The following is a 27,988-nucleotide window of genomic DNA, read 5'->3' on the forward strand; positions in this document are numbered from 1 at the left end:
GAAGGTAAAAAAAATTTGCCAGGCATGGTGGTACGTGACTGTAGTCTCACCTATTTGGGAGGCAAAAGTGGGAAGATCACTTGAGTCTGGGAGGCTGAGGCTGCAGTGAACTGTGATCACGCCACTGCACTGCAGCCTGGAAAATAGAATGAGACTCTGTCTCAAAAAAAGAAAAAAAAAGATGTAAATTTGTGTATTTTATCACAATGGAAGAGAAAACAACAAGAGATTCTCAGGGTTTCCACCCCAGAAGTAGTAAATCAGAACACAGTGTGGGGGACAGAAATCTACGTTTTTAATAGCTTCTATACACACAATCATTAGAAAACTTTCTTTTTGAATGTGTTTTTTAGAGTTTTTCTAAAGTCTTTGTAGACCCAGGGTCTTTGAGCACCTCTAAAAGGCCATTATAAGGATATCCAAATCTAAATTATATCTTCCAAATTATGAGCAGATGGATTTAAATCTGTTGAAATGCAGTCATTTGAACAAATATGTACCGAATAATGAAAACTATCTCTGAGAAAAATCTTCTTTCTTAAGGGACAGAAGAGAATATTTTCAGTGTGGTGTATATTTAATATTGAAAGCCTGGACAACAAAGTGAGATCTCTTTTCTGCAAAAAAATTTTAAAAATTTAGCGGGGCATGGTGGCGCACTACTACAGGCGCGACTACAGCTACTCGGGTGGCTGAGGTGGGAGGATCACTTGAGCCAGAGCCGGGGAGGTTGAGGCTGCAGTGAGCCATGTTCACACCACTGCACTGCAACCTGAGTGACAGAGCAATATCCTGTCTCAATAAAAATAAATAAATATATAAAAATAAAAAAGTCAGCCTCAAGGCTAGTATCAAGGCTTCCTTCGCCCTTCCAAATACATCCACCATATAATGTACTATTGCTCAAAATTTATTTGATGGTGGAAAATCTCACTATGTATCATCCTTTCTAGAAAACAGGCTTTATCCCTTCTGTTTTCAGTGCCCACTTGCTCCACCACTTGGAACAAAAATTGGGAGTGTATATATGAGGGGTATGTTTCCGAAACACAAATAGTCTACTACTATGGCAATTTTTGGTAGGGTGAGCCTTGATTAGGGTATGAGCCTAAATTTTGTTTGTTTTGAGACGCAGTCTTGCTCTGTCGCCCAGGCTGGAGTGCAGTGGCACAATCTCGACTCACTGCAACCTCTGCCTCTTGGGTTCAAGCAATTCTCCCTGCCTCGGCCTCCCGAACAGCTGGGATTACAGGCGCCCACCATCATGCTCAGCTAATTTTTGTGTTTTTTTTTAGTAGAGATGGGGTTTTGCCATGTTGGCCAGGCTGGTCTTGAACTCCTGACCTCAGATGACCCCACCTCGTCCTCCCAAAGTGCTGGAATTACAGGCATGAGTCACTGCGCCTGGCCTGAGCCTAAAATTTGAGTTAGCAAAAATTTGAGATGGAAATTTAAAGATTACACTTCCAATGTTTTAATAGTGAAAGGATGATATTATATTGCCATCTTAAGAACAAAGTTATAAAACTATGGAAGAGTTTTTACTCATCATTGTTTTACAGTGCCACAGAAACAGGAAGTGGGTTGGTGGTTTTTTTTTTTGTTTTTTTTTTTTCAGTGAATTTTGGATTGCATCAGGACTAGTGAATCATAAACTTTCTGCTCTGCTTCCTACCTCTTGATAGGTTTAGACAAGTTTGATCATAAACAAGCTTAGATCAAGTGAAGTTTTTCCCATATGCTAAACATATACTGACGTGACATACTTGTTGGCGAAATAATCAATAAAAGTGGTTTTAAAGCATTCTGTAAGTGAAAATAAAAAATACTATGCAAAGATTACAGCTCGGGTGTATGCTGCTGGTAGTTTTATGGCACTGAAAACAAAAAAGGCCAAAGTCTTTGCAGCTGTGCACTGATTAATGAGAAAGGGATGAAAGAAATTTCCTTTCATGTCATAAACTGGGTGATTGTGATACTTGTTAGTTATGAAAGGGTTTTTTTGTTTTGTTTGTTTGTTTGTTTGTTTTGAGACAGGGTCTCATTCTCTCACGCAGGCTGGAGTGCAGTGGCACGATCTTCGCTTACTGCAACCTCCACCTCCCTGGGCTCAAGCGATCCTCCCACCTCAGCCTCCCAAGTAGTTGGAACTACAGGCGCACACCACCATGCCCGGCTAATTTTTTGTATTTTTTTTTTGTAGAGATGGGGTTTCGCCATGTTACCCAGGCTGGTCTCAAACTCCTGGATTCAAGCGATCCACCTGCTTCGGCTTCGCAAAGTGCTGGGATTATAGGCATGAGCCACCGCGTCCAGTTGGGATTTTTAAAAGAACTTTTTCTATTAGAAGTTCCTAAACTTTAAACTTTAAAAGGTAGGAAACTGATATTTTTTAAAGCTCTGTATTTTGATGGGGACAATCAGAGCATCTATTATTTGCCCAACAATGCACAGATGCTAAAAGAAGTCCGAGAGGTTAAAATATGCTCCCTACCCTGGACAATTTTTCAATTTATTTATTTATTTTTTTGAGATGGGGTTTCGCTCCTGTTGCCCAGGCTGGAGTGCAATGGCGCGATCTCAGCTCACTGCAACCTCCACTGCCCGGGTTCAAGCGATTCTCCTGCCTCAGCCTCCTGAGTAGCTGGGATTGCAGGCATGCGCCACCCTGCCTGGCTAATTTTGTATATTTAGTAGAGATGAGGTTTATCCATGTTGGTCAGGCTGGTCTTGAACTCCCGACCTCAGGTGATCTGCCCACCTCTGCCTCCCAAAGTGCTGGGATTACAGGTGTGAGCCACCACACCTGGCAATTTTCCAATTTTATTAGGCAATTATGTGTGTGCTGTAATAATTAGAGAGTATCAATATAAGCAGGGGCTGAATAGTAATGCATTTGATAAGTGCTACAGGTGCTCAGAGGAAAAAAAAATACATCAGAGTAACCTGGAAAAATCTGTCCAGGGAAGAAAGTAGGAAACGGGGTAGGCATTTCCTATCCCATGGTTTCTAGAAAGTACCTGAGTAGAGAAGAACATCACAGCATTCCAGAAGGGGTAAACAATTATCACATAAGTTGGTGAAAAACTCTTTGAAATGTTATATAAAGTATCAAAATGGTCACTGAGGTCACCACGCTTTTTCAAATATTAGTGTTTCTCAAGATTTGTCTTCTGAGACAGATGAGCTTTTCCCCCCTCCTATGCCATGAAGGTGGACTTGTGTGTTCATTCAGTTATACAGCAGGGGATACAGTTAATTGGTATATTGGGTGCCTGAAACCAGCCCTGAATGCATCCTCTTTCTGTGAGTAGTAGCCAATTGAGAGACTACAAAGAAAATCCTTAAACAGAAGTAAAGCAGGCTTTTACCACCATCAGGGGAACAGGTCACAGTAAAAAAAGGTTGCCAACCGGTTGGCAACTTTTTTTTTTCTTTTTTGAGATGGAGTCTCACTCTGTCGCCCAGGCTGAAGTGCAGTGGCACAATCTTGGCTCATGCAACCTCCGCCTCCTGGATTCAAGTGATTCTCCTGCCTCAGCCTCCTGAGCAGCTGGGATTACAGGTGCCTGCCACCATGCCCAGCCAGTTTTTGTATTTTTACTAGGGGTTTCGCCATTTTGGCCAGGCTGGTCTCAAACTCCTGACCTCAAGGATCCCCCTGCCTCGGCTCCCACAAAGTGCTGGGACTACAGGCGTGTGCCCGGCCAGCTTTTTCTAACACTTAGCAGCAGCAACTGACCCCCACCTCCCACCCACAAACCCAGGTCCCTAGGGGCACAGCTTCTTAGTATGTATTCTCTGAAACAACCCCATGTAGAAGCTCTTTCCAATAAGCTAAATAACGAACTCCTACTTAAACACCATTCTAATTTACACCTAAATCACACAAGCGTCCTCCTTCTAAGAAGACATCATACTCGTTTTGAAAATGATTGCAAAATTCCCAGACTCGAAAAAAAAAACCCAAAAACGGGCAAGTATCTGGCAATTGGATTATTGTCTCTAAGACTACTCATCCTTTCAGAGGTATCCAGCATTGGATCTCTGGCCTGGCTTCAACTTCCGAGTAACTAAGATGTGTCCCATTAACAGCCCTTCCTCCTTTTCTCTCCCCACCTTCACTCCAAAGGCAGCAAACTGTCCCTACCCGCCCGACCCACAGTTCCTTTGGGGGCAGCACAGATTTCCTGGCAGCCAGTCCCAGGGTCATTCGCTGCTGCTCTCCTGTGACCTCTAGACATTGCTCCCCTGGGCCACATAGGATTTGTTTGTTCTGTACAGGTAGGGATGTATGAAAAACTCGGTTATTATTGTTACTATTATTACTACTACTACTACTATAACATAATTATAAGCACTTACGTTCCAGACGCAGTAACTAAATACTGAACCTGAATTGGTTCCTATAAACCTCCTTAAAAAACAAACAAATATCTCAGTGAAGCAGGTACTAAACCTACCCCCACATCAAGGTGAGGACACCGAGGCACAGAGCAGTTAGGCAGCTTGCCAGGTCCCCGACTACTTCTTTTTTCTTTTTTTCTTTTTCTTTTTTTTTTTTTGAGACGTAGTCTGGCTCTGTCACCCAGGCTGGAGTGCAGTGGTGGATCTCCACTCACCGCAACCTCCGCCTCCTGGGTTCAAGCGATTCTTGTGCCTCGGCCTCCCGAGTAGCTGGGATTACAGGCGCCCGCCACCAAGCCCGGCTAATTTTTATATTTTTAGTAGAGACGGGGTTTCGCCATGTAGGCCAGGCTGCTCTCGAATTCCTGACCTCAGGTGATCTACCTGCCTTGACCTCCCAAAGTGCTGGGAGCCACCGCGCCCGGCCTGGTCCCCGAGTTAATCTACGGCAGGCCGCGGTTCGAACGCCGCTAGTGTGAGCCGTGGGTCGCGTGGTGCCGGCCCAGAGAACCGCTCTCTCCCCGGACACCGCTCGCGTGGCTTCGCGCCCGAGGAAACTTGGATCTCTGGCGCCGCGGGCTACGTTCAGTGGGTGCCAGAGTGACACGTGACCGGCAGCGGGGGCGGGGCCTGCAGTGAGCCCCGCCCCGCCCAGTTAACAGACGGGCGCTCAGTGAGCTGTGAAGCTGTTGGAGGAGTTGGCGTCCGGGGAGCGAGGGCTATGGCCACCGTGCGGGAGAAGGCTGCTGCGCTGAATCTCTCGGCTCTTCACAGCCCAGCGCACAGGCCTCCCGGTAGGTGCCGAGGACCGCCATCCGGGATGGCGTGGGGCGGGATGGGGTGCGCTGGCTGGGTCCCGGCGCGGGGCGGGCGGCGTAGGGCGTTCGGCCGCCTAAGCCTGGCAACGGCCGGCTGGGCGAGCCCCGCACAGCTGCGACCACTTGGCCAACGCCCCCGGCGAGCGGGCGGATCGGGTTCCTCTCTGGCTGGTGGGCTGCAGGCTGCCGACCCAGCCCGCACAACCCAGCTTCTTTCTGTCTACCCAAACTCTCACCTTCACCGCGCGTTGGTCTGTGCGCCCGCTAACGTGCCAGGCACGCGCCGTGGAGCCCCGGGATATGCTCCGCGGTGCTACCAGTGACAAGTGTGATATCTGGAATTTGTGTAGTTCTTTGCCCCCTGTCTCAACCACAAACCTTGACTGCACAGTATGGCCAGGGGCCGAGCGCCTCCCTTGCCCACTTTGTTCTCCAGACTGCTAGGAGTCAAGAGTCAGCTTGTCTCCTCAGACTCTTCCTGGGAGGGATGAGAGGTTTATGTGAGTTCTACTGGCAGGAATTTGGCATAAAAGGTATTTATTAACACTCTATGTATAAGCCGTATTTTAGTGAATAGAAGTTTTTGGCTAAAAAAAAGTTACATGAAATTAGGAGAGAAGTTGGCAAATTCTGCCACCGGCTTAATCGTGTCTTTTGGGGGCAGTTGATTTAGGATCCTGGTTTCTTTAAATGTTCAAACACATGAACAGAATCGGATATCACTTCTAAAATGCTGGTTATAGCAGATCTACAACTCAGTTAATAGGGGTGAGTCAGATAACAAGATATTCAGATAACACTTGGCTTTTTTTTTCTTTTGGTTAAGTTACAACTTACCCCCTTTCTGGAGCTCCAGTCTGGGATGTTGTAGGAATTGGTTCCCTTTCTGACAAAAGCCTTTCATTTGTAAAAACAATCACAGTGAAACTGTGATTCCTTCCTGTGGGTCAAATGGGTGCTTCTCAGTGGCCCCACTCTTGTGTTTGACTTACTGATGCTCCTTTTAATCTTCAAAATGCTAACGACAGATTATGATAGAGGACCATTTTTCACTTGTCCTTTTCTAAGAAACTTCATAATATTGACCTTAGTCTGCTCTCATGTAAAGGATCCAGATAAGCACATAGTGGCCACATTGAGAATGTCTCCTTGATTTACGTTGTGAAGAGAAGACAAATGCTAAGACATTTGGGAGTTTAAAACCAAATGATATTGAGAACAGTCTTGAGAAATCTTTTGGGCCCACTTACTCAGTGAAGGAAATTCCCAGATGTCACCTGCTTAAAATAAAAACGTGGTACCCTGTTTTCTCTAATAGCTGAAATACCAATTCTGGAGCTTTGGGCATTTGTGAACAGGTTCTTAGATGATGTAAGGAAGTGTGTATTCAGAAATTAAGTAGATAACTATCAAAGGGAAGAGCTGAAGTGCTGGTTATCAGGAGTCAAAGGAAAGAAACCGCTGCCCTCGGCACACCAGCTGCAGTGGACAGAGAGGGGCCCGCTGCTGTTCTCACTCGTTTTGCTTGCTACCGCTGGAATCCCGACCTGGTAACATTTGTTAGCCTTTCTTTCACCCTTTAGTTGCCTTGTCATAGTCCCAGTGAGCAAGGTAATGGGAGACACGGTTCTTGGTTCTTTGCCATTCTCTTTCTGTGTGCTCTGGCAGGCAGCTTCGTACTTTTGTTTCTCCACCGATTAGTAACTCTCCCTTACCTTAAAGGGGCTGTAATGACCAGGGACCTGATTTATGTACAAGAAATGAGATCTATATGCCAGTCTTAAGCGAGTACGTCAAAAACACTTGTCTTTTAATATAACAAACAAGAAAGTAGTCTGTTATCCTGTTATCCCTTTATACTGTAACCTAATTCTTTGAGTTTGCCTGGTATCACTTTTCCAGGGAGCTCAGAGTACTTCCCATATGCTGTCTCATTAATCTGTGTGAATTAAAGCAGGGACGAATGTCTGCTTTCGCTGATAATTCTCGTGTAGATATTTTAAATTTTTTGTGTTGGTAGACACTTCTTTTACCTACCTGCACCCCTTTTTTCAGAGGCAATCACAGTCTTCAGCATGACACCTCTAATGCCAACTAGCAGGAAAATAAACTTTGGACTACCAGAACCAATATCCAGTAAAAGTGTTGTAATGTTGGGATCATAGTATAGAAAATTTTTCCACTCAGTCACAACTGTCCAGTTTTAACACCATAAACACAATTCTCTTTACATTTATTAATATTTTCATGAGATTTTGGTTACTATCCAACAAACGTCCTTTTTCTTTGTTGTCTTGACAATTCTTTGAGTAATATTTTAAAACCTCGTTTGAAAAAATCTGTCTTAAAATTCTCTTAAATCCTAAATGGTTTAGGATTTGTAGATGTGTTATTTTCTGATGAAAAGTTAAATCCTCTGGTATGTGTCACATTTTGTCTTCTCATCTCCTGGTGGCCTTTATGTGATTGAATACTATTCAGAGCTTGACATCATCCAGGTAGTAGGAGTAAATAAAAGGTAAACTCCTAAGGTTGGGGACTGTGTCCTCTGAGTTCAGAGGAAGGAAGAGGAAGAAAGATACCTCCCTTTTCTTTCTACTTTTAAAATAAACTTAAAATTTTAGAATAGATTCACTAAATAGTATGGTCCATTTGTCATAATTAATGTCATAATTAATGAACCAATATTGATACATATAATTATTAACTGAAGATTCCACACTTAGATTCCCTTGGTATTTGCTTAATGTTCTCTTCCAGGATCCCATCCAAGATATTGTATTACATTGAGTTGTCATGTACTGAGTCTTCTAGACTGTGACAGTTTCCTCCTCTTGTTTTTAGTGATATAATTTCTGGGCATTTTGTGAGACACATTAAAATATTATCTCATGATCCTCGCAATGAGTAGAGAAGTGGAGTTAGCTCTGTTTTGCAACAGAAAAGTTAGGCAGTTTGCTCAAGATTGTGTTATTAGTAAATGAGGGACCCAACAATGGAACTCAGGTCCCTGCGACTGCAGAGTCCACACTGGTCTAATTCTTTGTAGTCACAGCACCTAGCACTGTGTCTGCTGTGTTAGCACAAGTTTCCATGTCTGAACAGTATTCAGTCAACCCAAGGTTTCTTAACCTTGGCACTAGTGACGCTTTCTTTGTTGTGGTGGCTGTCTGTGCATTGTAGGATGTTTAGTAGCATCCCTCTGCCCACTAGATGCCAGCAATACCCACACTCATTGTGATAATCAAAAATGTCTCCAGACATGGCCTGTGGGGGGTATAATCACCCATTGAGAACCACTGGGTTAACCTTTCTTTAAAATTTTGTTTTTATGAATGGGGTGTAGTGGCTCACATCTGTAATGCCAGCACTTTGGGAGGTTGAGGCAGGTGGATTATTCAAGGCCAGGAGTTTGAGACCAGCCTGGCCAATGTGATGAAACCCTATTTCTGCTAAAAAAAAAAAAAATCCAAAAATTATCTGGGTGTAGTGGTGCACACCTGTAATCCCAGCTACTTGGGAGGTTGAGGCAGGAGAATCGCTTGAACCTGGGAGGCAGAGGTTGTGGTGAGCCAAGATCACACCACTGCACTCTAGCCTGGATGACAAAGTAATCCTCTGTCTCAAAAAAAAAAAAAAAAAAAAAAAAAGAAAAGAAAAACAAAAAAAAATAAGTTTTTTAGTAGTTAGCAATAATTAGCAACTGACAGATATTGATAACCAATTGTATTATATTGAGGCAATCTGTAAGGCAATTAAATAATTTAAATCTCTGAACTATTAGGAAATCTGAAAGAAATCGGGCACTAGCTCACCATCTCTTAAAAGTTTTATGGAGAAACATCAGCTGTCTGGATTCAGTTCCTTTTTTTTTTTTTTTTTTAAGTCCAGTCTAAAGACCGAGAATGAAAACAAAATTGTTATATGTTCATTAAGAGGTAGTGTGTTTTAGTAATTTTGTGTGTATGTTTACCTTACATTGGGATCCAATTTTATAATGTGTATATTGATCTACTTCTAAAGATTTAATATAATCTTACTATTAGAAGTGATTATACAATTGTTTTCCCTTTAAATAGGTTTTCACAGTAGGCTGGGGTTGCTGACAAGGTGGATTATGGTTGATGCTGATTATCCCTAATTTTTGGGTAAATGTAATTTGTTGACATTTTTAAGGAATTATTGTAACTTGATTATTTAGTGTGAATTCTTAGAAGCGAGGATGATTATTACTGAAGTTTAACTTTTACTGTTGGCAAATTTTTTATAGTAGAGTTCAAATACATGTGAAGGGCAGCTTTTGAAAAATAGCTATTGTTTTCAAGCAAATAAGGATGAGTCTGCTTGAAAAATGAAGGTTAACTAGCCTAGTTTTATATAGTGCTTAAGACTATGTGTTGTAGGCTAGATAATTAAATTATTTCTGAACCTCATTAGGCAACCTTCCAAAAGGTTTTGTATCTGGTACAGTCAAATTTGTCCAAATGCTTCCTTTCTTGCCTATGGATCTGCTATATTTGGTGTTCAGTGTCCTTATCTAAATGGAGGAAACATAGTTTCAGTCTTTACATTCCTATAATCAGTTTATTTAAAGATAGGATCTCACTTTGTCACCCAGGCTGGAGTACAATGGTGCAATCATAGCCCACTGTAATCTTGAACTCCTGGCCTCAAGCAGTCTTCCCGCGGTGGCCTTCCAAAGTCCTGGGATCAGAGGTATGAGCCACTGTGCCTGGCCTGGCAGCTTAGACCTGAAACTAACCTAAAATATTGTGTTCAACTATTTTATCAGTAGATGAAGAAACCTACTTACAGAGATTGTCTCTTATCCAGAGTTTTTATAGCTGATCTCTAAACTCTTTGATTCCATTTGTCCCATGATGCTTTTAGAAAATGTTTGACCAGGCTGGGCGTGGTGGCTCACACCTGTAATCCCAGCACTTTGGGAGGCTGAGGTGGGTGGATCACGAGGTCAGGAGTTCAAGACCATCCTGGCCAACATGGTGAAACCCTGTCGCTACTAAAAATACAAAAAAAAAAAAAAAAAAAAAATTAGCTGGACGTGGTGGTGGGTGCCTGTAATCCTACCTACTCAGGAGGCTGAGGCAGGAAAATCACTTGAACCAGGGAGTTGGAGGTTGCAGTGAGCCGAGATCGTGCCACTGCACTCCAGCCTGGTGACAGAGTGAGACACCATCTCAAAAGAAAAAGAAAAAAAAAGAAAATGCTTGACAAAATGTAAGGAAGCATCAAGATGTAGATAGTGATGGATTTCAAAAGGTTGTTTAGCTCATATGAAAGTGAGGTTTGAGGACAAGCTGAACCCTTAATTCTGATTGCAAGACTTAAAAAACATTCATTGTCTATTTCTGGTCTCTTAAATCCTGTTTAGAAATCACAGTAAGTCATCTTACTGGGCCATGATCTGCTATACCAATATTCATTTCAGCTTTTAGATGATGATAAATAAGTTTCAAACCAGTATATGGGGGATATGTGTTCAACTGGTGAAGTCAGCATTTAAAAAAGCAGGTTATCCTGGTATGAGTTTTGGCACATTTACTTGTCAAGTCTAGGGTACGTTGTGTATGAAAGCATCTGTATGAACATGAGCTAGTTTGGGTCTGTAGGTGGTGGTGCTTGAAGGGAAATTCTCCAGGATGCAATGGTTGGGAATTGATGGTCAGTGAGAACAGAGGGGACCTGTGAGGGCTGTATTGTATCATGCCTGGAGGACTCTGGAAGCCTGTGGTTCACAGGTGCCTACTATCCTGCTCTAATCAGTTCTTTAATCTTTTATACAGTGTTATTCAACCTGCAAAACCTCCTGATTTCCCATAAGTTAATATGGGGAAATTTATTCTTTACCTCTAATTATTCTGTGAAGATTAGCCGTTTCTACTCATTGAGGCCAACTACACCGCCCTCTTCAGCTGTCTTATTGATCTGTAATTAATAAGTGACTCAGCCTTATCATTTACGATTTGTATACTAACCTACTTGTAGCTCAAGTGTTATGACTTATGTGTTTCATCTTTTTATTATAACTAGTCCAAAAGTCTGTCTCATTGGTTCTTAAAAGGCAGTCTGATCGAAGTATGAATCTTGCATGTCTTCCTTTTCCTGTCTTACCCTGTGTACTATGGTATTATTTATTACAGAATTTATGATATCCTGCCTTATTTTAAGAGTACTGACTACTGTTTTTAAATAGCTTGATTAAGGGTCCTTAGTTTGTTTTATCTCTTGGCTCTCTTAAAGCTGTTTCACTTAATCCAAGTTTCCAGCGAAAGGTTAATGCTTAAACGACTTATCTGGTGGCTGACTTTTCATATATTTGTATTTAAGTACTAGGAAAAACTAGTATGTATTTATTAGCTGCGTAACTGAGGGCAGGTTTAACTCACGGAGCCTCAGTTTCCTCAAAATAGGATTATTAATAATCATTTCGCAGAGAAGCTTATCAGAATTAAATGCGAGAAGACAGAGCCTGTCATAGTGTAAATACTCAAATGTTAGCTATTAATAATAAAGATTTGAAAAGTTAAGCAGAAATTGTTTGTTTAAATCTTATTTATAATCTCTGGTATTTTAGGAAGTTAAGAATATTAGTCGCTCACAATGTTTAGGCATTGTGGCTGGAAACAGTACAACTACTCCTGAGTTCTGCATACCAGGAATGACCTGGACTTACTTTGAGATTCCATCAGATGCCTCATTCTTGTCCTGTTCAACAGAGACTAAATACTGTACCAAGAGTAAGTCTAATTACAGCTTGATTTATTTAGTCAGTTCTCCATAATTCAGTTCCTGAAACAGCTCACATTATATTTGGAAGACTGGCAACAATTCCTTCCATCTTTGTTTAGTACTGGCTCGTGAAATATCTTCAAATTTAAAATACAATTTTGACAATTAAAAACAATCTCGCTCACTTTGTGAGGCCGAGGCGGGAGGTTCACGAGGTCAGGAGATCGAGACTATCCTGGCTAATACAGTGAAATCCCGTCTCTACTGAAAAACAATACAAAAAATTAGCCAGGCATGGTGGTGGGCACCTGTAGTCCCAGCTACTCGGGAGGCTGAGGCAGGAGAATGGCGTGAACCCAGGAGGCGGAGCTTGCAGTGAGCCAAGATCACGCCATTGCACTCCAGCCTGGGCGACGAGCAACTAGGTAGTAAATTACCCATCTACTTTTAGTATTAGAAATATACAAACAAACAATAAAGGGCTGTGTGTTTGTGTATATGCTATTAATTTTCACTATAAAGATGTTTAAATTGCTAGTATCTACAGAATTATGCTACAAGTGAAATCAGTGTAGTGGTTCAGTGTACTCCTTGTATTTATTGCAACATAAGAGATGAATTTCAAATGACCCACTTATAATTTATGGCTCTAGTGCACTAAGAGGAGTTGTTTGTTTGTTTGTTTATTAGAGGGAGTCTTCCTTTGTTGTCCAGGTTGAAGTTCAGTGGCACTGTCTCAGCTCACTGCAACCTCTGTCTCCCACCTTCAAGCAATTCTGTCTCAGCCTCCTGAGTAGCTGGAATTACAGGTGCCTGACACCATGCCTGGCCAATTTTTGTATTTTTAGTAGAGAGGACGTTTCACTATCTTCAGCAGGCTGTAAAGGAGTTTTAATAATGTCCTTCAGGAGCTTATCTTATGCTTTCATCATCTTACACATTCTATTTTGCCTAAAAAAGTAGGAAGATAATTTCAAGTAGCAATTTCTTTAATTATAATTTCCTTTTTTCCTTACCATTGTACTCATGCATATGGTTTTCCTTTTTAGAGTATCTTAAAGGAAGTAATAACTTCAACCTCTCCGCCAAAATATCGTAAAAATAAAGGAAGTAACAAACCAAACATAAATGGGGCTTAAATTAGGATTGCTGAGTTTTCAGAGGATCACTAAAAAGTGTAACACGTTAAAGGGGAGGGAGAGAAGAACTCTTTATGAAAGGAAAAAAGGGAGAGAGCCAGCCAGCCACCAAGTGGGTGATTCGCTGTAATCCATTCCATCGGTTTTCAAAAGCCCAAGACCTGATTTCTTTCCTATTGATTTCCAAATATCTGCCAATTACAATGAGGAAAAATATAGGATATTTTTGAAAGTTTGTTTTTCTCCTTTTGTGTTTGGCAAAAATCTTGCTTTACTTCTGTGCGTACTGTCTTTGCAATAGGTCATAAGCTCCTATAGGGTAGGAACCAAATTGTTACTTTACCCTGCATACAAAGTGTTTAACTCATAAGCCTGCATCATAGGAGGCTTTAAAAATATTAGTTTATTCCTGTAGTGATTTTTTTTTTGTGTGTGTGTGTGTGTATACACAGTCATGCATAGTGTAGTGACAGGGATATGTACTGAGAAATGTATTGTCTGGTGATTTCATTGTTGTGCAAACATCATAGAGTGTAGTTCCACAAACCTTGATGGTATAGCCTGCTACACACCTAGGCTATGTGGGATAGCCTGTTGCTTCTAGGCCACAAACATGCAGAGCTGTACTGAATGCTGTAAGCAGTTGTAACACAATGATAAGTACTTGTGTATCTAAACATAGAAAAGGTACAGCAAGAGCTAGAAACAGGGATTTTTAAGCTCCATTGTAATTATGTAGGACCACTGTTATATGTGGTACATTGTTGACAGAAATGTTGTTTTGTGGTGCGTGACTGTGTGTGTGTGTGTGTGTATGACTCATAAGTGCTTCAAAGTCATATAAAACATGAGCCAAGTCCCAGTACTACCTCTTTCAATATAATATCTGGAAGTGCTATGTAACCTCTGTGACTCTGTTTTCCATCTCTCAAATGGAAACGATACCTACCTCACAGGTTGCTATTGAAGATTAGATAATTTACATAAGGCATGTAATAGAATTCTTGTACATAACTGGTAACTGCCGCAAGGTCCTACTTGATGTGTCCTCCTAACTCCCAGTCTCAAACGCCAGCCCCTCTCCCTCCTTGATCTAACTTCCTGTTCTTCTCTCCCTCCCCACACCACTCTGGCTGTGCTGACCTCCCTCCTATCCTACCAGAGCACACTCCCACCTCAGGGTATGTGCTCTTTCCCCAGATGTCTGCACAGCTTGCTTCTTGGTTTTACTTGCGTTTCCGCTCAGGTATAACCTTATCACACAGGTCTTTCCTGACATCCCATTTAAAGTAGCATTCCTTATCTTATCTAGCTTTATTGTTCTCCTCAGCACTGATCTAACACATATGGATTGTCTTCCTACAAAGTCTTAAGTTTCTGGGAACAGGGATCTTATTTTGCTTACTGTTGTATCTTAGCATATAGAACAGTATTTGGCATATAATAAGTACCATATTTTTTAATGAATTGCTATTAAAGCAGTATTTCAATAAGCTACCCTCATAGTTGCTCCTTATCAATAACTTTGGAAATTACTACATTTTTGTCTAAGGATTGCTTAGACCTTATTACAAATGAACAAGGTACCAAATCCCAGTTTCTCTATGATTTTTCTCCTAGGTTTCAGTGTAGCTCAGAAGCCATTTGGAGCCACATATGTATGGAGCAGCATCATAAACACTCTTCAAACACAAGTGGAAGTGAAAAAACGAAGGCACCGTTTAAAACGGCACAATGACTGCTTTGTTGGTTCAGAAGCTGTGGATGTCATTTTTTCTCACCTAATTCAGAATAAATATTTTGGTGATGTAGATATTCCTCGGGCCAAAGTGGTGAGAGTGTGTCAAGCACTTATGGACTACAAAGTATTTGAAGCAATTCCAACCAAAGTCTTTGGAAAAGACAAAAAACCTACATTTGAAGATAGTAGTTGCAGCCTTTATAGATTCACCACAATACCTAACCAAGACAGTCAGTTAGGCAAAGAGAACAAACTATGTTCACCTTCCAGGTTGGTCTATAATGTTAGATTATCACGGGGATATTGACAGGATTTTGTCTACCTTTTTATGAGATGCCAACTGGCTTTATATTAGCTTTTTAGCAGTACATGTGGCTAAAATATGGGTCTGTGGGTAAATTTGATAAAGTGCGATGAAATTTTGTTAACTTTATTGGGTATCTCCTAGTCATATTTTATATTTAGCAGAAGCAGTCAACAACACTTTGATTTTCCTGCTTCAGGTTATAGTTACAGTGTAAAAAATGTTTTCATACCACTTGGTATGAGAACATAGCGAAGGCAGGCAGAGAGAAACCCAGACTGAGGTGGGAGGGAAGAAGGAATCATTTAAAGGGAAACTGGGGAGACAGAATTGTGGAATCCAGTGATTGAAATGGATGTGGGTGATAATGCATAATGAACTTATAGCTATTTGTCATGAAGTAAGCCAACTTTACCTTTTCCCCTTTGTTACCCTCAGCTAAACTGTGCAGTGGTGACACAGAGGTATAGTTGAAGCTCTTATAATTCAGATCTGACGAGACAGGGTCTTACTCTCTCACCCAGACTGGAGTGCAGTGGTGTGATCTCAGCTCACTGCATCGTCTGCCTCTTGGGCTCAAGCAACCCTCCCACCCTGGCCTCCCAGTAGCTGGGACTACGGGCATACACCACCATGCCTGGCTAATTCTTTTTCTTTTCTTTTTCTGTGGAGACAGAATCCCATTATGGTTCGAGACCAGGCTAGTCTGAAACTCCTGGGCTCAAGTGATCTTCCCATCTTGGCCTCCTAAAGTGTTGGAATAATTAGAAGCGTAAGCCACTGCGCCTGGCCCATTTTTACATGTTTTAACCCAATCTAAAACATGATAAAATGTACCTCTTTGTGTAGAAAGGAAATATGAGGATAAAGTAAGGCACAGTCAACACTTTCAGATGCAGGTCCACACACTTCATCTGAAATCTTTGGGTCTGGATGCATTTAGGAATTTGGAACTTTGGAGCATTTAGAAAAGTTATGTTGTACATATATATGGTTCAACATCCCTAGAGGCATCTGGGACAACATCTGGTAATCAAGCATGATATTTCTGTGGTAAACAAAAGAATATACTACCGGGATAAATTAAAGCTATTATAGTCTCGGGACAGGTTTTGTCACTATATGAGCTCTAAATAGACCTTTGATTTTCAAAGCTTTTTGGGTTTTAGAATTGCAGGTAAAGGGCTGTGGATCTGTATTTAGAAATTCTTTGGTGGAGAGTGCTTACACTCTCCACCAAAGAATGCCCCACAAAGAGATAACTGATAAAACCAGTACGCATAATGAAGTTCAGTTATGTTTGATTGCATTTTTAAACTGGCGACTAAGATTTTAGTCATCGAATCACTTAAATCTAAGAAAATGTTCAAAGGAGAACAGAATATGCTTGAGAAAGAAGGTGGGTGTTTTTATAATTTATTCTACTCTTAGAATTTGGATTTGTTGTGGTTTTGCTCTGAAATGCATAACTCTGTAGAAAACTCTTAGCTCTCAAATACTAAAATATTTCTGTGGGCTTAGTAAATGTTCATTTCTGAAATAAATTCATTTTAGGTATGCAGATGCATTATTTAAGTCATCTGATATCAAATCAGCCAGTTTAGAGGACCTGTGGGAAAATCTGAGTTTAAAGCCTGCCAACTCCCCTCATGTAAATATCTCTGCAACCTTGTCTCCACAAGGTAAGCTAAAGATGAAGCAAAGTAAGAAGTAGAAGACTAACTTCAAAGTTATTTAAAATTTTTAAATGTTAACCTTTATTAGATTTTACATATTCAAAGTACAGAGAAAGAGTGCACTATGTATTAAAGCTGTTTATGTTAAATTTTAACAGAAGTCTATTATCTTTAACAAATAGATCAGTGTTAGAACTCTTGAACACTGACTTTTGTCCGATCAGCTGGCAAAGGTTCAGATCTGAGATGTTTTGCATGCAGATTTGTATTGAAAATATGCTTTCAGATATTTCTTTTCCTAAGATTTTATTAGGTCAAATAAAAGTTGAAAATTACATTAAAACGTTAACAGAATTCTTCAGTTCTTCCTTGTCTGTGGCAATGGAATATAGTTTAATGACTTTAATTTCCACCTTTCCCCCATTCCAGTTGTGGAAACCCTGAGTGGAATAATCTGCAGCCAATAGTTTCAAACAAGTTTTTAGCTTGAATGAATCATTCTTTCTTCCAAAGTCCTTATTAACATGTTACATGACTTGATCTCTTATCTCTGACAGATTGCTTTTTACAGTACAAAGAATGAAAAGAATTCCTGTTGTCCAAAGCCTATTCTCCTACACTCTAAACAAATCTTGGATTGTTTTACTTTGTTATAAGAAAGCACTTCATAAGGTTGACTTTTTCTTTCTTTTTGGCCACAAATTTACTAGCTTAGACCTGCTTAGAAAAATATTATGGTGAGCATATAGTAACTATTGTTACTTTTCACCTTGTCATTTTTCCTGTGTAGTTATTAATGAAGTGTGGCAAGAAGAAACAATTGGGCGTCTACTACAACTTGTAGATCTTCCACTTCTTGACTCCTTATTGAAACAGCAAGAGGCTGTACCTAAAGTTCCTCAATCTAAGAGGCAGTCCGACATGGTCAACAGCAGTAACTATCTGGATCGAGGGATTCTCAAGGCTTATAGTGACTCTCAGTATGTGGAAATACATATAATAATTTGAGTGTGTTTGTAGGTAGATTGAGATAATGGTTTTAAGATAATCTGTTCTATTCTTTTTTCTATAGGATCAGATATGCATTGTTAATATTACCAGTATTTGAGAATGTGAAGAACAAAATGACATTAGTCAAAATTAGAAAAAGATTTGTTTCATTTTTCATGTTCATTTTTGTTTCACATGTAACTTGTACATTAAGTGAAAAAAAGGATTATGCTTTAGCTTCTTATCTTTGTTAAAATGTAGAGCTGTCTGAACTCTTTAAATTCCTCAAAGGGACCTGGTAGAAACAGATTTGACAGATTCTTGAGATCCTTTGATCACGTATCTAGAATGTCTGTTACATATGTATTTAGTTAACTAGTTGTATTAAAGAAATACAATAAGGCGGGGTGCGGTGGCCCACGCCTGTAATCCCAGCACTTTGGGAGGCCGAGGTGGTTGGATCACTTGAGGTCAGGAGTTCGAGACCAGCCTGGCCAACATGATAAAACCCCGACTCATACAAAAATTAGCCAGGGATGGTGGCACATAATCCCAGCTACCTGGAAGGCTGAGGCAGGAAAATCACTTGAACTTGGGAGGCGGAGGTTGCAGTGAGCCAAGATCATGCTGCTGCATTCCAGCCTGGGTGACAGAGTGAGACTCTGTCTCAGAAAAAACAAAACAATGAAAGTAACTCTCTCATTCCAGTTACTACTCTCTTGAATATAAATCCTAAGGTTTGAAGGCTTAACTTTAGATGCTGAGGGAATTAAGACTTTTTTTCCTTAAGGAAGAGTTCTGCATTACTCATAACTTTGAGGCTCTTCTATAAAAATTATTGAAGGTTAAAATAAGTTATTGGATTTTTCTAGCTTAATTTTTTATTATTTTGCCTTAGCAGATAGTGTTCCAGTCTAGTTAAGGGGATGAAAATGTTTGAAAGGAATACAATTACATTTTTAGTACTTCACTAATTCTACGTTCCAAAGAACTATTAATACTATAAACAGTTGAATGCCAAAAGGCAGCTTAAAGCCTTATATGAAAAAGTTAATCCCAACATATGTGTTACTGAATTCTGCAGATAAAACACATTTCTATAACCTAAAGGAACATGTGAAACATTTTGTAATTACTAAATTCTTTTTTTTTTTTTTTTGAGATAGAGTCTCCCTCTGTCACCCAGGCTGGAGTGCAGTGGCATGATCTCAGCTCACTGCAACCTCCGCCTCCTGGGTTCAAGCGATTCTTCTGCCTCAGCCTCCCAAATAGCTGGAACTACAGGTGCATGCCACCACGCCTGGCTGATTTTTGTATTTTTAGTAGAGATGGGGTTTCACCATATTGGCCAGGCTGGTCTTGAACTCCTGACCTTGTGATCTGCCCACGTTGGCCTCCCAAAGTGCTGGGATTACAGGCGTGAGCCACTGCGTCCGGCCTTGTAATTATTAATTTTTATATACAAAATCAGAATTTGTGTTAGAAGTGACCTTAAAGATCATCTTATCATATAAAGTTGAAGCTGATGTCGAGAGAGGTGAAATGACCTGCCTGAGATACCTCACCTGGCTGAATTAGTTGTCCTGAGTCCATGGCAGTATGGCAGTAGAGGACATGATTGATTGCTTTTTAACAATAGATAGATAGATAGATAGATAGATAGATAGATAGATAGATATAAAAAATGGAATATTAAAAGTTTGCTACTTTATTTCTTGAAATTAACATTTTTCTGAAGTTACTCAGCAGGATTTTACTGTAGATGATAATTGATATTTAATTATTTTGTTGGTTTGTTTTTTGAGATGAGGTCTCGCTCTGTTGCCCAGGCTGGAGTGCAGTGGCACAATCTCGGCTCACTGCAGCCTCTGCATTCTGGGTTCAAACAATTCTCCCACCTCAGCCTTCCGAGTGTCTTGGATGACAGGGGCACACCACCATGCCCAGCTAATTTCTGCATTTTTAGTAGAGACGGGATTTCACCATGTTGGCCTGGCTCGTCTCGAACTCCTGACCTCATGTGATCCACCTGGCTCGGCCTCCCAAAGTGCTGGGATTACAGGCGTGAGCCACCGCGCCAGGTCTGATGTGTAATTATTTTGAAACGTTTGAAACTTTTCTGTCCTAGCTAAAGGGAGAGCTAATAGATCATACAGAACTCTGAAGTAAGCAACACTGTGTTGGAGAAATATTGGCCCAGAACTCAGATCTGGGATCTAGTCCTGCCTGAGGCCTGAGCAAGTAACTTGGAGTTTCTGGGTCTCCATTGTAAATGTGAAGAGCAAGAGCAGAGTTTGAATTTGTATGCTCTTTTCACCTCTGTATTGTGGTGGAGAGTTTGTTTTCGTGAAAAAGGAAAAAATAAAGGGAAAACATTAAACTGAACTTGTAAATGTGATACATGATCTAGCTATATATTAAAAAGAGCTATACATATCTTTTAAGCTCATGTAGAAATTTATCCTGATGGCATGAAATAGCTAGTGAATTAGGTACCATGTGTATATTTGTTATTCTTTGCCTTTTAAATAATCTTTCCCTCTCCCGTATAGGGAAGATGAGTGGCTCTCTGCAGCAATTGACTGTTTGGAATACCTTCCAGACCAGATGGTGGTGGAAATAAGCAGAAGCTTTCCTGAGCAACCAGACCGAACAGACTTAGTGAAAGAACTTCTGTTTGATGCCATTGGCAGATATTACAGTAGTAGGGAACCTCTGTTAAATCACTTATCTGATGTTCATAATGGAATTGCAGAACTCTTAGGTAAGTAAGATCTAATTGGATACTAGCATTTATCTTTTGGAGGAAACAAGAAAAAGTTAGTTCTCAAACTGAACCAAAATAGTACTACTACAAGCTGGGAGTGGATCTGGATTAATTCATGGAAAGTATGTTTGTTCAAAAAATTCTAGAGGTCATTTGGAAAGAGGCTTTAACAAGCTCTAAAGTTATGCAGAAACTTCTGGTTACCCAGGAGCATAATGCTGCTCTCATTCACCGGAAGCTTAAGCATAAAGCAGCAATTCTCTTCTTTTAGAAGAGTTACCAGCACCACCATTACTGCCCGTTCAGTCTCTTCAAAATGGCAGACTCTCTGCTTTGTCTCTCTACCAATGAGCTGCATAATTTGTTGGAAACAAATTGGAGGTTTCAGAAAATTCCCCCTATTTTTCTCAAGTAAAATTGGATATGTGAGTTTTGTACACATGGTATACTCCCAAATGTACTGAATTAATGAAAAACAGAATGGGATTTTATCCACAAAGCTGAGAGTTAGATTTAATGCCCGAAGATATTATATGACAGGGACTTAGGGTGTTAGTTGCCAATTTGAGAACAAGCTGCCTTTATGGTATCCACCATTCATTGTTAATTCCTAGTCTTGCTTTTGCTTTTGGAAATAATTTTGAATAAGTGCACTTTTTAACTCAAACTATAACTTGAGTTTTGTTCCTTTTAATATGGTCATATTTGGTCAATTAAAAGCAGTTTTTTCTTTTGGCTAAAGTGAATGGGAAGACGGAAATAGCTTTAGAAGCTACCCAGCTCCTTCTAAAGCTTTTAGATTTCCAAAATAGAGAAGAATTTAGAAGACTGCTGTATTTCATGGCTGTTGCAGCAAATCCTTCTGAGTTTAAATTACAGAAAGAAGTAAGTCTTTTGTTTAACTGTTAGTTGTATTTAATATCTTTAATAACTTATAGATTAAGTATTAGATTATTCCATCTTCAGCATCAAGTATGCTGAAATGGATAATAGCTATTAATATTTAATATTCTCTTTTATATTAAACTTGTGTCTTCAATATATACTATTGGATATATTTGTTTTATTTTTATAGAGTGACAACCGAATGGTTGTGAAAAGGATATTCTCGAAAGCTATTGTTGACAATAAAAATTTATCGAAAGGCAAAACAGATCTTCTGGTACTCTTTTTAATGGATCATCAGAAAGATGTTTTTAAGGTAAAATTGTGAAAGTAGTTAAATTGAGCTTATGTAATAGATCACTAGATTAAAATGCATTTGGATAATGTCCCATGTCCCTTCTTTTTCTTAAGATTCCTGGAACTCTACATAAAATTGTAAGTGTTAAGCTTATGGCCATACAGAATGGAAGAGATCCAAATAGAGATGCAGGTAATCTGAGAAATATTGTTTTCATGATGTTCCAAAGATAAATTTCAGGTGTTTTTTGAAAATGTTTGCTATAAGTAGTTGGACTTTAATTTCAACCAAATTTAAAACATTCTCCTCAGAGTAATTCAGACTAAGCAACTTGACAAGGGTTAGAAAGTCAGCGGTGCTTACCATCTTCAGTGCATATTACAAAATGGGGAAGAAAAACATAAAGACAAGAATATTGCTTGATTTTTTTTGGTTAAATATGAGGAATTGAGTCATTAACTGAACTTTTTACTTTTAAACTTTAAGGATATATTTATTGCCAGAGAATTGATCAACGTGACTATTTCAACAATACGCAGAAGACAACCAAAGATGAGCTGTTGAATTTACTAAAAACTATTGATGAGGATTCAAAACTTTCTGCCAAAGAGAAGAAAAAATTGCTAGGTCAATTCTATAAGTGTCACCCAGACATCTTTATTGAGCATTTTGGAGACTGAGTTTTTAATGTCTGTATATAAGTTGTGTATTTTAAGAATAAATTATGTATCCTAAATATCCAATCACATTTGTAACTCGGAAGCTCTAAATATGAAACTGTACTTAATAAAAATTTTTTTGTATAACTTTGTGTGTCAGAAGCTGAGTATTAATCATATGGTGTATCGCTGTTAAGTACTTAAGTGAGTTGATTTATAATTACTGTGCTCAATGCTTTATAGAACATAATATTTAGATGTTATGACATTGCAATGTTTGTATAAGAAAGCATTAAACAGTAAAGAAAACGATAATTACATATTAATAGGAATGGGGTTTGTGTTTTGAAAGGTACTCCCTAAAGATGCAAGATAGAAACTTAGGCTATGATAAAAAGAATTTGCTAATTACCTTAAGTTGTAGACAAATCAGAAATCAGACTGTCCTAATGCTTCCAAAAACACAATTTTTAAAGCTTATTGTGGAAAATTTCAAACATATAAAAGTGGAGAAAATAGAGTAACGAACTCTTGCTTGTACCCATTAACTAACAGTGACAACTGCCAACTCATGGACAGTCTTGTTTAATCTATACCCTGACTCATTCCTCACTCACCCCAGCAAATTTCAGATATCATATTTCAGCTATAAAATGTTGGTGTGCATGACAAAAAGGACATTAAAAAAACAACCATGATACCATTGTCATTCACATAAACCTACAACTCCTTAATATCAGGTTTGCAGTTAGTGTTGAAATCTTACGATGATCTCAAATGATTTTGACAGTTTATTCAAATGGAGATTCAAATGTCCATAAATTGCACCTGGTTGATGTGTGTAAGTTTCTCTTTAAAAATCTGTAAGTTCTGGGCCGGGGGCAGTGGCTCAAGCCTGTAATCCCAGCACATTGGGAGTCCAAGGTGGGCGGGCCACGAGGTCAGGAGATCAAGACCATCCTGGCTAACATGGTGAAACCCCGTCTCTATTAAAAAAAAAAAAATACAAAAAATTAGCCGAGCATGGTGGCGGGTGCCTGTAGTCCCAGCTACCTGGAAGCCTGAGGCAGGAGAGTGGTGTGAACCCGGGAGGCAGAGCTTGTAGTGAGCCGAGATCATGCCACTGCACTCCAGCCTGGGCGATAGAGCGAGACTCTGTTTCAAAAAACAAAAAATCTGTAAATTCTGTAATCCCAGCACTTTGGGAGGCTAAGGCGGGCGGATCACGAGGTCAGGAGATCGAGACCATCCTGGCTAACATGGTGAAACCCCGTCTTTACTTAAAAAAAACAAACAAAAAAAACACACACACACACAAAAATAAATTAGCTGGGTATGGTGGCAGGCACCTGTAGTCCCAGCTACTTGGGAGGCTGAGGCAGGAGAATGGTGTGAACCTGGGAAGCGGAGCTTGCAGTGAGCTGAGATGCACCACTGCACTCCATCCTGGATGATAGAGTGAGACTCCCTCTCAAAAAAAAAAAAAATCTTCAGCCACTCGCCATGGCTCACGCCTGTAATCCTAGCACTTTGGGAGGCTGAGATGGACGGATCACGAGGTCAAGAGATCGAGACCATCCTTGCCAACATGGTGAAAGCCCGTCTCTCCTAAAAATACAAAAATTAGTCGGGCGTGGGGGCACGCACCTGTGGTCCCAGCTACTCGGGAGGCTGAGGCAGGAGAATCCCTTGAACCCAGGAGACAGAGGTTGCCGTGAGCTGAGATTGCACCACTGCACTCCAGCCTGGTGACAGAGCAAGACTCTGTCTCAAAAAAAAAAAGTAAGTTCTCCTTTCTCCTTCCACCCTTCTCATCTCTTTGTCTTTTTGTCTGTCTGTGTGTCTGTCTCTATTGTTAAATAAACTTGGTCAGTTGTTCTTGCGTTTTCCTCAGTCTGAATTTTTCTGATGACAAGTCTGGGCTGTCCTTTATCACGTTCCTTTGTATCCTATAGTTCTCGTAAACTGGGCATTAGAGCTAAAGTTTTTAATACCTTTTTAACTAAGTTAATGATTATGTGGCATGAGTGCACTGTGAAGATATACAGGTGACCTTTCAACACCAGAAATTTGAACTGTGCAGGTCCACTTATACTAGGAATTTTTTTTTTTTTTTTTTTTTTTTTTTAGGCATAGTCTCGCTGTGTGGCCCAGGCTGGAGTGCAGTGGCGCGATCTCGGCTCACTGCAAGCTCCGCCTCCCAGGTTCACGCCATTCTCCTGCCTCAGCCTCCTGGGTAGCTGGGACCACAAGCACCTGCCACCACGCCCGGCTAATTTTTTGTATTTTTAGTAGAGATGGGATTTAAATTTAAATTGAGGAGCATCAATTAAGAAAGTACAGAGACCACCCTGTAGCATAAAGAGTGGAATGGACTGCAGCAAGCAGAGATGTGACAAGAGGAATCCCGTGTGTCCAGGAGCAGTAGCCGACCTCTAGAGTGGCTGCCACCTTTCTCCCTCCAAGTCCTATGTCCTTGCAGTGAACTCCCTTTACCTTAAGGTAATTTGAATTTCCAGTCCTTGCAGCCAAAGATCAAAATGGAATGTGTCTATATATATTTTTTGAATATTGAAACAGTACATAACATTACAAGATTACAAGTGAAATATCCCAAATTAAATCAGTGATTTTGGTACTGTTGCAGTATCCTCTCCAGGTGAAACTTGAGTGTATTCATTCACTTGCTCCTAACCAAGTGAAAATTGGTCATATTAATTTTTTTTTTTTGAGATGTAGTCTCACTCTGTTACCCAGGCTGGAATGCAGGGGTGCAATCTCTGCTCACTGCAACCTCCACCTCCCAGGTTCAAGTGATTCTCCTGCCTCAGCCTCCCCAGGAGCTGGGATTACAGGTGCCTGCCACCATGCCCAGCTAATTTTTGTATTTTTAGTACAGACGGGGTTTCGCCATGTTGGCCAGGCTGGTCTTGAACCCCTGACCTCAGGTGATCCGCCCGCCTCGACCTCCCTAAGTGTCAGGATTACAGGCGTGAGCCATTAAGCCCGGCCATATTAATCTTTTAAGGAAGGTAAGGGGGGTGGTTCTAGCCTGCTTTCCCAGAGAAGCTTTTAAAACTTGTCTGGCATCACGCCCCAGAGTTTTGGATAATAGTTTTCCAACCCCTGCCCCCGAGATTGCAAGTTGTACTCACGGCTGAAAAACATTGGAGACTTTATGGTATGAGTCTAGACTCAGAAGAACTGCATGTTTTCTTTGCAGGTCTTAACAGTTCCATTTAGTTGAGTATCTTAAGGGTTTTTGGTGTTTTTTCCTCCAAAAAAGGGAATCTTCACCTGAGAACTGTTTTTGTCTTTTTCTTTTTTAAAGCTAAAAGACTTTAATATGCAAGTCTGTAAATGGTTTGAGGGTCTGGTATTGCACTCGGCCTTCAATACGTTAGCAGTAACTACCCACATGTGATCTATTTAGCAGTGTTTGAAAACAGCAATTTCACTCCAACTGCTTTGTTGCTTTTTTTTTTTTTTTGAGACGGAGTCTCGGTCTGTCTCCAGGATGGAGTGCAGTGGCGCTATCTCAGCTCACTGTATCCTCCGCCTCCTGGATTCAAGCGATTCTCCTGCCTCAGCCTCCCGAATAGCTGGGACTACAAGCGCGCGCCACCACGCCCAGCTAATTTTCGTATTTTTGGTAGAGACAGGGTTTCACCATGTTGGCCAGGATGGTCTCGATTTCTTGACCTCATGATCCGCCCGCTTCGGCCTCTCAAAATGCTGGGATTACAGGAGTGAGCCGCTGCGCCCGGCCCAACTTTTTAAAAAACAGCCAAAATGAGAGAAGGGGAATACACTTCATGTAGCTACAAAGAGGATGGCATAATTAAATTTCAAAGAACGGACGGGGAAGGTTTCCGATGCAGTTGCTTCTTATTTCTTCTTTTGACTGACCCGCGCCTTCTCCGCCTCCCTTTCTCCTCCCGTCACCCACCCCAGCGACTGGGATGTGGCCGCGCCCTCCGCCTTTCCGTATGGAAACATGGCGCCTCCCTGCGTGGGGCGGGCTATCCCCAGCTTCGAGCCACAGCCCGCTGACACTCATCGGCGGGCACTCGGCCGCTCCTCTTACGTTTCCGTACGGAAAAATGGCGCCTCGCCTCGTTGAGCGGGCCACTCTTGGCTCGGAGCCACTGCCCACGGAGCCCCCTCAGCGGTCATCGGCCACGCTTTCCACCGCTCCCTGAGGAAACATGGCGCCGCCCAGCTGCGAGTCACCGCTTACTGAACCCCTTCGGCAAGCAGGGGAAAGAACCGCCTGCCTTTCCGTACGAAGACATGGCGCTGCCCTATATTGGCGCCTCCCGGCCAAGAGCAGTCTCCTCCTTCCTGATGCTGAGAAGCGGCCGCTCTGACCGCTGCCCACCCGAGTCGGGCTGGGAGGACCGCCCGCCGCGTGGCGAGGGATGCGGCCTCGGAGGAGCAGAGGCTGAACCGCCCCAGCCTGCCGCGCATCCCTCCGGCTTCTGCCGCGGCGCCAGCCCGCGCCTGATTCGCGCGGCGGGAGCGGCAGGAGGAAGAACGCCGACTCCGCGGCAGGTGAGGAGAGCGGGAGCTGGGGCGGAGGCTGGCGGGGCTCGCCTGGGAGGCGCGCGGTCCAAGTCGCAGGCATCTCTTCGTCTCTTCCCGTCGGATCCCGTCCCGGGATGTCGGGGGCAGGCGAGGAAGAGGCGGGGTCCGCGGGCGGGTGGGGCTCACCCCTCAAGGCCGCCCTCTCGGCGCGCCCGCGTTCTCCCTGCTCCCGGCCCTGCCACTCCCTCGCTGGCCCGAACAGCTGTTTACAACGGAATCCGGACGCCGGGCGCGAGTGGAGCTCAGTGCCAGAGGAGGTGATTCCCGGCGCCGGGGACAGAGCCCCTTTCTTTTGCTGAAAGACCCTTTCTGCTGGGGAGCCTCTTGTGTCCAGCCTAGGCCCGCGTGTAGCCCCGACGGATGACCGTCTTCTTGGCAAGTGCGAGGATCCTCCTCCCCTCGGCTCTCTTTTTAGACACAGTGGGGGTTGAATGGATGCGCGCGATATAAGCAAATTAAATGGTTCCTGGCCACATCCTAGAGCCCTTTAATTAGAGTTACCATTTGTAGAAGGCCTGCTGTGTGCCAGCCTCTGCCGTGCACGATCCCTCGTTTCATCTCCCCCCCAAACCAAGCAGGTAGGTAGCTATATTTTACAGAGGAGGAAACTGAAGTTACTCAGCTAGTAAAGAGCCAGAATTGGGGCCCAGGTGTGTGTGAAACCAACGCCCACCCCTCCCACATACAACGACATCACAGAGATGACGTAGGGATTCATCTCTATCAACAGATACTTGTGGGTGTCTATTTGGGGGATATACGGATGGAGCATAAGTGGGGAATATGACTTTTCCTGGCTTGTAAGAAGTTCGAAATCTAGGTGGAGAATTTTAAAATAAAAACTAGCACTTTTACCATCTGGCCCCAACGCATCTTTCCATTATCACTAGCCACTTTCTTTTCTGATTTTCTTGTGCCTTGGCTTCTGTCCTCTGAGTGAAATGCCCTTCTTTTCACCTCCTCTCCC

General features: G+C 41.7%; 2 protein-coding genes and 1 long non-coding RNA gene across 6 annotated transcripts in view; 2 read left to right on the forward strand and 1 right to left on the reverse strand.

Annotated features, from left to right (window-relative positions):
* LOC108581927 overlaps window positions 1–4,545 on the reverse strand; it is a 117,527-nt gene extending 112,982 nt beyond the window's left edge. For both annotated transcript variants that reach the window (XR_002517034.2, XR_001894847.3), the window contains exon 1: window positions 4,464–4,545. This is a non-coding gene — a long non-coding RNA (uncharacterized LOC108581927). The remainder of the gene's footprint in view (window positions 1–4,463) is intronic.
* A 497-nt stretch (window positions 4,546–5,042) lies between these two features.
* On the forward strand, window positions 5,043–22,581 carry DEPDC7 (DEP domain containing 7). Its single transcript, XM_017948509.2, has 9 exons — window positions 5,043–5,201; window positions 14,735–15,125; window positions 16,714–16,841; window positions 17,626–17,815; window positions 20,378–20,589; window positions 21,335–21,477; window positions 21,668–21,793; window positions 21,889–21,967; window positions 22,262–22,581. The coding sequence occupies exons 1-9, from the start codon at window positions 5,129–5,131 to the stop codon at window positions 22,453–22,455; spliced, it is 1,536 nt and encodes a 511-aa protein (XP_017803998.2). The 5' UTR covers window positions 5,043–5,128; the 3' UTR covers window positions 22,456–22,581.
* Window positions 22,582–26,632: 4,051 nt separating this feature from the next.
* TCP11L1 (t-complex 11 like 1) overlaps window positions 26,633–27,988 on the forward strand; it is a 53,508-nt gene continuing 52,152 nt past the window's right edge. The window contains exon 1 of one of the 3 annotated variants that reach the window (XM_003910064.5): window positions 26,633–26,988. The gene's annotated coding sequence lies outside the window, so the exon portion shown is untranslated. Of the gene's footprint in view, window positions 26,989–27,211; window positions 27,600–27,988 lie in introns of those variants that run through there. The other 2 variants (XM_003910065.4, XM_017948505.3) reach the window with 2 other exon arrangements.

Source organism: Papio anubis, chromosome 12 (assembly GCF_008728515.1).
Source record: "Papio anubis isolate 15944 chromosome 12, Panubis1.0, whole genome shotgun sequence".
NCBI classification, from domain to species: Eukaryota; Metazoa; Chordata; class Mammalia; order Primates; family Cercopithecidae; genus Papio; species Papio anubis.

Bases quoted from the DNA above. Each gene is read 5' to 3' on its own strand.
- DEPDC7 (XM_017948509.2), top strand. From the start codon at position 5,129: ATGGCCACCGTGCGGGAGAAGGCTGCTGCGCTGAATCTCTCGGCTCTT. The intron at 5,202-14,734 runs GTAGGTGCCGAG...TTTTTCTCCTAG, and splicing joins CCCAGCGCACAGGCCTCCCG to GTTTCAGTGTAGCTCAGAAG. The intron at 15,126-16,713 runs GTTGGTCTATAA...AATTCATTTTAG, and splicing joins AAACTATGTTCACCTTCCAG to GTATGCAGATGCATTATTTA.